Raw genomic sequence first — 11149 nt, 5'->3', positions numbered from 1 at the left:
TACTTTGAATACAAGAAAATCATGAATATAAAGAGGAGAAAGTAAACATAATTAATTATGTTGTTTTTAATTTTAAAATATAATAATAATAAAAGTAAAATAAAAAATAATTTAAATTTTCCTTAGTTTTAATGAAAGTAAAATTGATTTAGTTAATTTAGTGAATTTTGATCTGTAATTGAAATAAATGTGATTAATTTGAGTTGAGATATTAAAGTAATAATATAAAAAGATACAGTTGATGAAGATTGACCTGGACATTGACAAGACATGGTTCACGGCGCGGTACTTCCTGAACCGGGGCTGGCTATGACCTATCTTTCATGCTGTACCTTCCTCATACAATACAATACAACTCTGTTTCTTTTATCCTCTCCTCTCATACCCCTACCCCTACCCCTATTTCCTTTACTTTTTTTTTCTCTCATTCTTCTGCCACTCACACAAACCCAATTAAAAATAAAAAACTGTCATACCAACAAATTTATTTCAACTAAACACATACCACCGTCACGTTATTATCACCATGAAATAATTCACAAATTAGATGATGTCATTATCGATTCCATTTTTGTTTTTTATTTAATATTTTATAAGTATATCATGCGAACTTAAATAAAAAATAAAAAAAAAGTAGCCGCGTGCTGATATTGGTATTTGGTAGTTGGGCCAGATTTTACGTTGTGTTTTGAGAAGAATATTTTGAACAGATGAAAGTGTTGTTGAACGGAAAAAGCAAATAGGAAGGTTTGATTTCAGTTGGGTGATGCAGGGCAGGGGCAGGGGCAGGGGCAGGGCAGGGGCAGACTGTTCCTTCATTTTTCTGTTATCTAAATCTGAATTTAATTCCCTCCAAAACGTGGAAGCCATACTCCTTTACTCCCACGCATATTTCCACTCACCACCTTCCACATGTCCTTTTGTCAACGTCCCACGTGTCACGCGCTGATGGAGCCGGCGGCATCTTATCCCCTGTATCCTCGGTGCAGGCAATCATTACCCCCTCAATCCAGAGGGAAAAGGTGTTTGAGAAGAGTCAATCATGATCGCAGATCACAACTCTGAACCAACCTCCTCATAATATTTAAAAACTTTAGCCAAGGCATCCAATTCCAAGTCCAGCGGTTTTTCTACTTTCATCCGCCTCATTCTCTCTCTCTCTTTCTGCCTCTTGCTGCCACCTCATCCCACCGGAAAAAACCCTTCTCTCCACCTTAACTTCCCATAGAGAAACACATCACATAACTTCTCCAATATTAATTACTCATTCATTTATTTAATATTCTAATCCTGACTTCGACCTTGCCCCTTCATTTCACACTTCACCTATTTCTTTTATTCATTTATTTTTATTTCACTATTTTACTTCTAATCTCCATATAACCGTTTTTATCTTCCTCTCTTCTCACGCAAATTACTTCACCCCCTTCCACTACTGATCGCCTAATCGCGCTTAGCATGAACCTCCACCCAATCCCCACCGCCGTCATCTACCGCCGCCGCCGCCACCACCTAACAACAACGCTTTCACCGCACTGATATCAATATTAATCTTCTACATGCATCCTTTCTGCTGCGTGTCCGCCATTTCCGACCAGGCCTCGCCAGTGAAACCCTCGTTCGCGGACTTCCCCATGCCGCCACTCCCCGCCGCCGCCGCCGCCACCGTGAGATCCGATTCGGCGCCGCGGCACAGTCACAAGCACAGCCTCAGCGGGAGTCAGCGGGAGCAGCCGGTGGACGTGAAGATCAACGACCTCGTCGGCAACGGAATCTCCGGAATACTGTACAAATGGGTGAATTACGGCAAAGGATGGCGACCGCGATGGTTTGTACTCCAAGACGGTGTTCTATCCTACTATAAGATTCACGGACCTGATAAGATCGTCGTGAATCCCGAAACCGAGAAAGGCACCATGGTTATTGGCGAAGAATCCATGCGCAGGATCACTCGCAACCGCAATTCCTATCCCTGCCAGCACGTGCGAAAGCCGTTTGGGGAAATCCATCTCAAGGCACGACCTAGTTCTACTCCTCCTAACTTAATTTCAATTATTAGGGATTTCGACGAGATTTATTTGCATTGAGTTTGCAGGTTTCGACCATTCGCGAGAGCAAATCGGATGACAAGCGGTTCTCGGTCTTCACCGGAACGAAGAGGCTCCACCTGAGGGCGGATACGCGTGAGGATCGCGTGTCCTGGACGGAGGCGTTGCAGGCGGTGAAGGACATGTTCCCGCGGATGTCGAACAGCGAGTTGATGGCTCCGTTGGACAATGTAACCGTTTCGACCGAGAAACTGAGACTTCGGCTTATGGAAGAGGGAGTGAGCGAGGGGGCTATTCAGGACAGTGAGCAAATAATGAAGAGTGAGTTTGCGGCTCTGCAAAGCCAGCTTGTGCTGCTTAAGCAGAAGCACTCCATTCTCATTGACACTTTGCGTCAATTAGAGGTACGTCTAGTCAAATCTCCAACACTTCGACACATTTAAAAGTAGTGTAGTTCTAAGTTGAATACCATAAATTGGTGTATGGTACAAAATAAAATATTGTGTACGCTATCACTCCGGAATGTGAATCTATTCTTAGGAACATAGATGGTTGGCCGGTAGTTTATATGAAAGTCTTAAAGTTCTTTTCGTTGTTCTTGTGAGTTATATTGACCTTGTCATCAATACCAGGTGTTGGCATAAATTATATAAGCTCAATTGAACCCTCCTTGAATAGATTTGAATGAGCCCGTAGTGAGTCACTCTCACGAGACATGCATGTATCTCGTGTTCATTTCTCTTCCTCTGAAAGTTTTCTACCAGTTAAAATGCTGCTGTTACAAATTTTGAATGTTCTTAACTGGCTAGATATATATGAATGGATTAAGGTTTATTTTTTCCCTCGTTTGAGTCCTGCAAGTAGGCTTCGATAATGAAAAACATAGTCTCTTTTAACATAATGCGAAGGCCCGGAATTATATTGTGTCATGGGTGAAGAACTGGGTAGGTTTTTCATAGGATGAATGTTTTTATTAATATATTTTCTAATTAAGTCTATTAAACCATGCATTATTAAAAGGGGTTACAGTCATCAATTTAAGTCGTTATTCACTGTTTCCTTGCTGTTTAACAAAATACTTTCATTTGCAATTTGAATTTGTGCATGGATGGTTTATTTTTATCATTTTGATCAAGGATAAATCTTTTGTCTTTTTCACGTGTATAAGTAAACTTTTATCTATGTTATATTATTGTAGACAGAAAAGGTTGATCTGGAGAATACAGTAGTTGATGAGAGCCAAAGACAGTGGAATGATGAAGAGTCTTCCTCAAGATTAGCGCAAGAAAAATTTAGTGGTGAGACTTCTTCATTTGCATCACGTTTATGTAGATGTCTCATTGTTTTAGTGATGCAATTTCTTGAAACATAAATTATTTGTGTCTACTACTCTATATCTATCTTTGATACAAGATGCCCCTTAGTTTCCATTGCTTTTTTCTAAACTCTCCCCATCGCTCTCTCCCTCTCTCTAAATTTATATAAAATATTTGTTTATAAATTAATGAATTGTAGTGCATATTGATCATACCTGCTAACCATTGTTATGCCCTAACCAAGCCTTTTATACTTTTATTTGTTTTCCTATTTTTAATCAGAAGGAACTGCAAGTGAATCTGAAGATGACAATGATCGAAATGATGCTGCAGAGGAAGAAACTGACGATGATGACAATGCCTTTTTTGATACTCGTGATATTCTATCGTCCAGTTCTTTTAAAAGTAATGGGTCTGATTACCGAATGTCATCCTTCTCTTCAGATGATGAAGGGTTCTATGCATTGGAATCAGAGGATGACATAGATCCTTCGATTAGATATGTTGGAACCAATTACCCTCATGTTAAACGGCGTAAGAAATTGCCAGACCCTGTAGAAAAAGAGAAAGGAGTCAGTCTGTGGTCAATGATTAAGGATAATATAGGGAAGGATCTAACAAAAGTTTGCCTTCCTGTTTATTTTAACGAGCCTCTTTCCTCCCTACAAAAATGTTTTGAAGAAATGGAGTATTCATATCTTTTGGACCAAGCATATGAATGGGGAAGAAGGGTAAGTCCGAATCTGACTGACAGATCTCTATTGCTCTGTAATACTTAAGCAAATCTGAGTGCTTACATATTTCATTTGATATGAGAAAATTTCCAGTGCTATGTTGAGTTCGATTTTCTTGCTTTTAGCTAGTTCAATGCAATATTGGGTTCATTTTAACCACTTTTAACTAATTGGAAATGTCATGCCAGGGTAATAGCCTCATGAGGGTTCTCTATGTTGCGGCTTTTGCTATATCTGGCTATGCTGCAACAGAAGGAAGAGTTTGCAAACCATTTAATCCGTTACTTGGGGAAACATACGAGGCTCACTATCCAGATAAAGGCCTTCGGTTTTTCTCAGAGAAGGTATGAGCTAATCTTCCGTGGTAAAGTGATTATTAAATGACCTATTTTCAACTTAAGTAAAGTATCTAATAAGAACTTGGTAGTATGGGGTGGCTAATAAGTCGTACGTCCGGTAGTATGGGATGCTCCGTCTACTATTTAAGAAGTACTTGATTCTTCTCCCTTAATAGTTAGCTTTTGAGGATGAATTTCTCAAGTGCTTGAGTACTTCCAATTGGTATACCGTATAAGAGCTAGTTGCCGTGTCTTAGACAGGGCTACCTTAAAGGGTTCACATTTGGTGGAGGGTTTGTACCAACAAGGAAGTTGAGTGTAGTGTCGTACACTGAAAGTTCCTCAGACATAATCTTTTAGGGGCGGTGCTATGATAGGAACTTGGGTATTATGGGGTGTCTAACAAGTCCCACATCGACTTGGGTACTTTAGTTTTTGAGGGTGGGTTTCCAAGTACCTGGCTAGTTATTTGTATAAAACCATGATGATTTCTATTCTTCCTTTAATATTCCTTTATGATTGCAACCCAATTTACATATTTATGAAGGGGGTCAAACAAAGTATCAAACCGTAATAATTACTCTAGAGACATGTTTTCTTTTTTGAGGTTTTAATCCTAGTTATTTGAATTGTTTATTTGATGAAATTGTATGTACCAACCACACATTTGAATTTCTTACTGACAATTTCTTTTAATTAAAAAAGGAACTGCTTTCCCCAATACGGAGGACCATAATTTTAGAAACTGCACCATTTATTTCATGAATAAGAGATGTAAACTAGGTGCAGTAGTTCCATGGAATCCTATGAACACAATGCAATTTGGATTTTGGAGTCAACAAAAGGGATACACTTGAGCTTTTTAATTTATGTCACCTATTATAAATTATTAATACTTGTGCTTCCCCTCAGGTCAGTCATCACCCTATGATTGTAGCATGTCACTGTGAGGGTACAGGTTGGAAATTTTGGGGAGATAGCAACCTAAAGAGCAAGTTTTGGGGGCGATCAATTCAGCTTGACCCTGTTGGTATGTTGACTTTGGAATTTGATGATGGGGAAGTTTTCCAGTGGAGTAAGGTATATATTATCTGGTTCAACTGCTATCCTGCTTTGATTCTAGTTTCTAAACGAACTTGTTCTTTCAGGTTACTACATCAATATACAATCTCATATTGGGAAAGCTATACTGTGATCATTATGGTACAATGCGTATACAGGGAAACCAAGAGTACTCGTGTAAACTGAAATTCAAGGAACAATCTATAATTGATCGAAATCCTCACCAGGTGCTCTATATCTGTTGTTGCATGGATTCTATTTTTTCACATTTAACAGATCCATTAGCCTTTGTATTAAATTGTCATTCCTCTTTGGTTTGTACAAAACTTAGTTGTCTTACTGTGTAGATTCAATGTTCATTTTTGTTTAAGGAAAAATTGTGAGGCCTTTGTTATTAAACTGGACTTTTAATTTATTGTCTCACTATAGATATACGAAATTTTGTTGGAGAGGGTTGTCTCTCATTGTGATTTATCTGTTTCTCTAGGTTCATGGTATCATTCAAGATAGGAATGGAAAAACTGTATCTACTTTGTTTGGGAAATGGGATGAAAGCATGCATTACGTTAACGGAGACTACACCGGGAAAGGGAAAGGGCATGAATCTTTGTCAGATGCCCATTTGCTCTGGAAGCGAAGCAAGGCTCCCAAGATTCCCACTAGATACAACTTCACTCGCTTTGCCATCACACTAAACGAACTGACCCCTGGCTTGAAGGTCTGTTTTGTTAACCATACTCTTTTTATGTTGCCTCTCATTGTATTGTAGTCCAGGAAAAAGACTGTATTCGCTGCAAATAGTGTAACAAGAAGGGGAAACTAACTTTTTCTCTGCAAACACGAAGTATATCCCAAAAGAAGGAACAAAAAGTCCCACTGTGCACATTGTTGTCTATCTTTGTGTTTTCCTGTGTTTTTTTTTTTTCATTTTGTTAGATATTGTTTCTTAATTACCTTTTGGTTTTATGTAGGAGAAGTTGCCACCTACAGATTCAAGATTAAGACCAGACCAAAGGTATTTGGAAAATGGGGAGTATGACATGGCAAATTCAGAAAAGTTACGGCTAGAGCAACGGCAGCGCCAGGTGCCTACTACATTTTACCTACTGTAACCTTTGGTTTTATGGTTTCACCTGCAGCCTCGTGCTTAGAGAGATCCGAGTAGTTTTCTTTTTATGCTTCATAACACCCTTTGTGAAAGGGTCAGAATAGATTGTGTTGAGCTTATTTTTAGTTCTCCTGAATGCAGAACAATTTTCTATTTTATTTCAGTCATTTGTTTTTCTTTCTTTTTTCTAGTTTAGGCAAGAAGTCGTCATAAGAAATTATCAAACAAGAGATTAAGAGAGTCGGTTTACCATTTTGCTAGTTTTGTCTATACCTCCTCAATCATCTCTAAATCACATTATTGTCAAGTTGATGACTCATTGTATGCGATAGTGTACAATGTTGATAAGTTGCCTTTATGGGCAGGAAATTAGAGTAATTGAAATGCTATATAGTCATCCTTATTTGGTAGTGATTGATTGTTTGTTTGAATGTGATTCAGGCTAGGAAGATGCAAGAGAGTGGTTGGAAACCACGGTGGTTTGCAAAGGATAAGACGAGCGGGACATACCGTTATGTAGGAGGATATTGGGAGGCCCGACAAAGAGGAAACTGGGACTCTTGCCCTGACATCTTTGGCCAAATTCCTTCCGATCATATTTCTGACGAAGGTCAAATTACATTTTAGTTCTTCATTTTTTTTTTCTTTTTTCTCCCAATTTTTTTACTGATGGGTGTCTAGTTTCTGCGAGCCAGTTCGCTGTCATGTGCACCCATGCAATTCATGTAACCCAATCAGATGAAAATATGAGCCAGTAATAATGTAATTCTTTTTTATTTTCATTCAAACGCTATTCATACAATCTGTTACCTGGAACATACGTAATATTATCATATCGACAGGAACGCTTTAATCAATCAAAATATTAAACAAGTTCTCTGAATCTATATTACCACACCCACTCTATGAAAGTAAGTTGCCCCAGCCTCTATAACTCATACCTTGAACCATAAATGACCTAATCACACCTTAATTCTTGCCAGAATCACATAAGCAGGTGGTCCATGAAGAACATAAACCGTCACTTCTTATGGCCTATCTTTGTTACTGGCTTCCATCATTGATCTTCCAAAGCAACTCTATCTCCAATTTCAAAACCCAACATCTGTCTCGTAAGGATTATGAATTTTTACAAACTTTCGAGACTCTTCAGACACAACAATATTTCATCTTTAAAAAGTTATATAAACGACTCTTAAGCCATCAATGAAATGATTCTGTGCTACGGGGGGCAGTAATTAATAATAATAATATTATGATTATTATTATTATTATTATTCTATAGACCATGCATGTTATTTATTGCCCTTAAGTGCTGGTCTGGTAAATAGTAAACGTGATCACTTCTGTCTATTTGCACGATTCAATATAAATTGTGATTAAAATTAATTTATAAACAACTTATTTATGTTTAATCAATGTCAATTTTAGAATAAATGACCCTCAAATCTTTAAATTTTGTGTAGGAGTGAGAAACTGCATTTAAATAAAACAATAATGCAGGATACCTACTTTAATGAAAAGATATGTAGATGAAAGGAAACAGTGCTGCACTTTACAGATGGGACCTGTTCTCCGGTGACACCTTCAACTTAGACAAAGTTTATGGACAGCTTTTGTTGGACAGTTTTTAATCTGATAACTTAGATTGCGACCTGTGCTGAAATTGTTCATTACAAATTTATAATGCTGATGGTCTATGTAGTTGTCAGAGTTTATGTCCCAGTCAATTTACACTGACAAGACAAAATCCCACTTCCTACAATATCGTACATGTTTCAAACTAAAAAGAGTGTTTTGGCAAAGGTCATAAAATAAAATATTCTAAAACCTAAAATTCAAACAACAATTATTTACTTTAAGAAATTTTGATATTAATCAATATTTTCCTTTTTAAATTTCTTTTTCAGTAAACCCTTATTTCAATCTTCCCAGGATATAAATGTCATTATTTTAGTTCTAAAATAAAAAACATTAACTTATTTTTTAAATAAATAAGTCAGTTTCACAATCATTAAACAAAAATAATTTAGCTTCTCAGTAATGTGAAATTAATCTCAATTCAATCTCTTAGTTGTAAATGTTTGTATTAATATGTAATCTTTCCCAAGGTTTTAAAACACTTCTTTTCATAATCTTGCTTTATAAAATGACTTCCTAATTTTCTTTCGAGGTGAATTTATTACACTTCTCTCTTCTCCTCATGTCTCTAACTTTGCTATATTGTAATGACAGTGTTCAACATAATTTCTCACAATAATTTGATATTCCTTCAATTTTGGCCCAGTGGGGGTGGGTATATACAATATTTTATGGACTAAAATTGGGTTCGTAATTACGTACATAGCTCTAGTACAACAATGGGGGCAATAATATGAGCACGTAGGCCCAATAACACGACAATAGACACTGATTGATGAGTATCACTACTTGAATATTTCTTCAACTTTCTTCTACATTCCCATTTATATTTTACTTTTAATTTACTCTTAACATTTTATAGTACAATTCACTTTGTTCCTGCTAGGGAGATGAGACCTTGAGAACTATTGAAATTTTCGTTTTCTTTCTTCGGTTGGGCAGGTTGTTAAGTGCTTGGTTGGGATCCTTCTCGCCTTCGTGTCTCTTCTTTGGCTCTCGGTCTTGGATGAACACCGGTCTTGGATGAACACCGAACGGGAGTACCTACAGAAGGCACTCCGACGCTCAAGTCAGTAAAGCGGGTGATCGATACTCAGGTAGGTGCAGAGTAATAAATGATGTAGCTTTCTTTTTGGAATGTGTGCTATTTATATTATTTTAATTGGCTTAGCTCATTGGGCCTTATTAGTGAAATGGATCACACTTAGGATTGCATTACCTAGTCCTTAATGATAGTTTAGCTTCATTAACCTTGATTTGAACATTAATAGTTATATTCGATCTGACCGTGCGTGGTGTCTCGGCCAACTCGACCAGACGGAGTGAGACATGTCAACGGTGTGTCTCGGTCATCTCGAACAGGAAGAACAAGACACATCATTCGATCGGTCGACTATACTGGTACTCACTCCATTATATATTTGAATACTCTCATTTTGTTTTCTCAATTAATATGAAATGTCAGATTGTACAAATAGAACATAGATAACACATTCTTTTTCCGAGAAGTTGAACTTGTTCCTCTGATATAGTTATCAATATTAACTCGAAATTTCCATTAAATAATGAGTGCCAGTCTGAATTAGGAATGTAGTTGCATTGCAATAAATATTTAGAAAATGAATTTTAGTATTCAGTGTCATTTTATTCCACTTGAACAAGATTAGTTATATGTTTCATAGAGTTGTTATGTATTTAGACAAAAAAAATATAAACAAGAATTACTATGATACTGAGGTAAAAGTAAATAGTAATAAATAAAACTGTCAAAGATGATAAAAAAAGAAGAGACATATTTTGTTATTATAAAAATGTATACATAAGTAACCGAAAAATGTATTTATAAATCACTAGAATTAATTTGAAGCAAATTTTCCTATAAATGTCCATAAAATATAATTAAAGACATGGGCCTTTTGTTGATCAATATGGTGGAATGGTTAAGTGGGTATTAAGTTGGCCCCAAATCATATATTGTCCCAACAACTGTAGAAAATAAATTGTAAACACATGAAGAATTTATTAATTTGATGCACCTAATTAAATTTTGGCAGAATGTATGACGTACATGGGTATTATTTTTGGCATGTCAAGAGAGTAATTACTCTTTTTGGATGCAAGATTTTTTTTAATTAAATTATATTTTAGGGTATAATTACTTGACTAATTTTTTATGCTTTGTTTGGATGAAGATATGGGTGAAAAAAGAAGAAAAAAAAGAAAAAAATATAACTAATTGGATGTAGAGAAGGTAAATGAATTTGAGTGGGAAATTTTATTAAAGATTTGATTGATGTAATAAAGTAAATGGGATTTCATATTAATATATTTAAAAATAATTTAATGAAAAAATAATAAATTAAAATTAAAATAATTTTTTAATTGAATAAAAATTATTATAAATTTTAATATATACAATTTTTATTTTTTAAAATAAGAATTTATAAAATAATTTTTTTTACTTGATCTCAAAATTTAAGTTAATTAACTTTATTTACTATTTTAAAATGAAACTTTTAATGATATATTTACAACATATAATTATTGATAAATTAAATTTTTAGTTATATAATCGATTATAGACTCTCTTTTTTCACGCATTTGTTTGCGAAATAGAAAGGAAAGCCAGTATATTGATTTTATCTCGATTTGTAACGTGAGAAACAAAATGAACTTAATTAATTATGTACAAAACCAAAAGTGTGAAAATGGTGGCATGAATACGTTGATGTAGCCCAATTAAGCAACCGTGTTCAGATGAAAGCAAAAGAGAAAAGGTTAAAAATTTGCCTTCTATATTCCAATTTATACTTTACTTCTTTTTTGGACCCACTTAGACCTTTCATTACGACAATTCCAAAATATAGTTTTATGTACAATTTTTCCCAACATATGATTTTTC

General features: G+C 35.6%; 1 protein-coding gene across 2 annotated transcripts; it reads left to right on the top strand.

Moving 5' to 3' along the window:
* Nucleotides 1-995: 995 nt before the first annotated feature.
* Nucleotides 996-7388, top strand: LOC137820360 (oxysterol-binding protein-related protein 1C-like). Of its 2 annotated transcripts, none has more exons than XM_068624409.1 (10): nucleotides 996-2015; nucleotides 2096-2452; nucleotides 3247-3346; nucleotides 3647-4095; nucleotides 4287-4442; nucleotides 5349-5516; nucleotides 5585-5725; nucleotides 5986-6216; nucleotides 6470-6583; nucleotides 7048-7388. In XM_068624409.1, the coding sequence occupies exons 1-10, from the start codon at nucleotides 1560-1562 to the stop codon at nucleotides 7231-7233; spliced, it is 2358 nt and encodes a 785-aa protein (XP_068480510.1). In that variant the 5' UTR covers nucleotides 996-1559; the 3' UTR covers nucleotides 7234-7388. The 2 variants fall into 2 exon arrangements, with proteins under 2 accessions (XP_068480510.1, XP_068480511.1); XM_068624410.1 differs by having other exon boundaries at nucleotides 1114-2015; nucleotides 3650-4095.
* The last annotated feature ends 3761 nt before the right edge of the window (nucleotides 7389-11149 follow it).

This window comes from Phaseolus vulgaris, chromosome 9 (genome assembly GCF_000499845.2).
Source record: "Phaseolus vulgaris cultivar G19833 chromosome 9, P. vulgaris v2.0, whole genome shotgun sequence".
NCBI lineage: Eukaryota > Viridiplantae > Streptophyta > Magnoliopsida > Fabales > Fabaceae > Phaseolus > Phaseolus vulgaris.
This window is presented reverse-complemented; position numbering and strand designations above follow the sequence as displayed.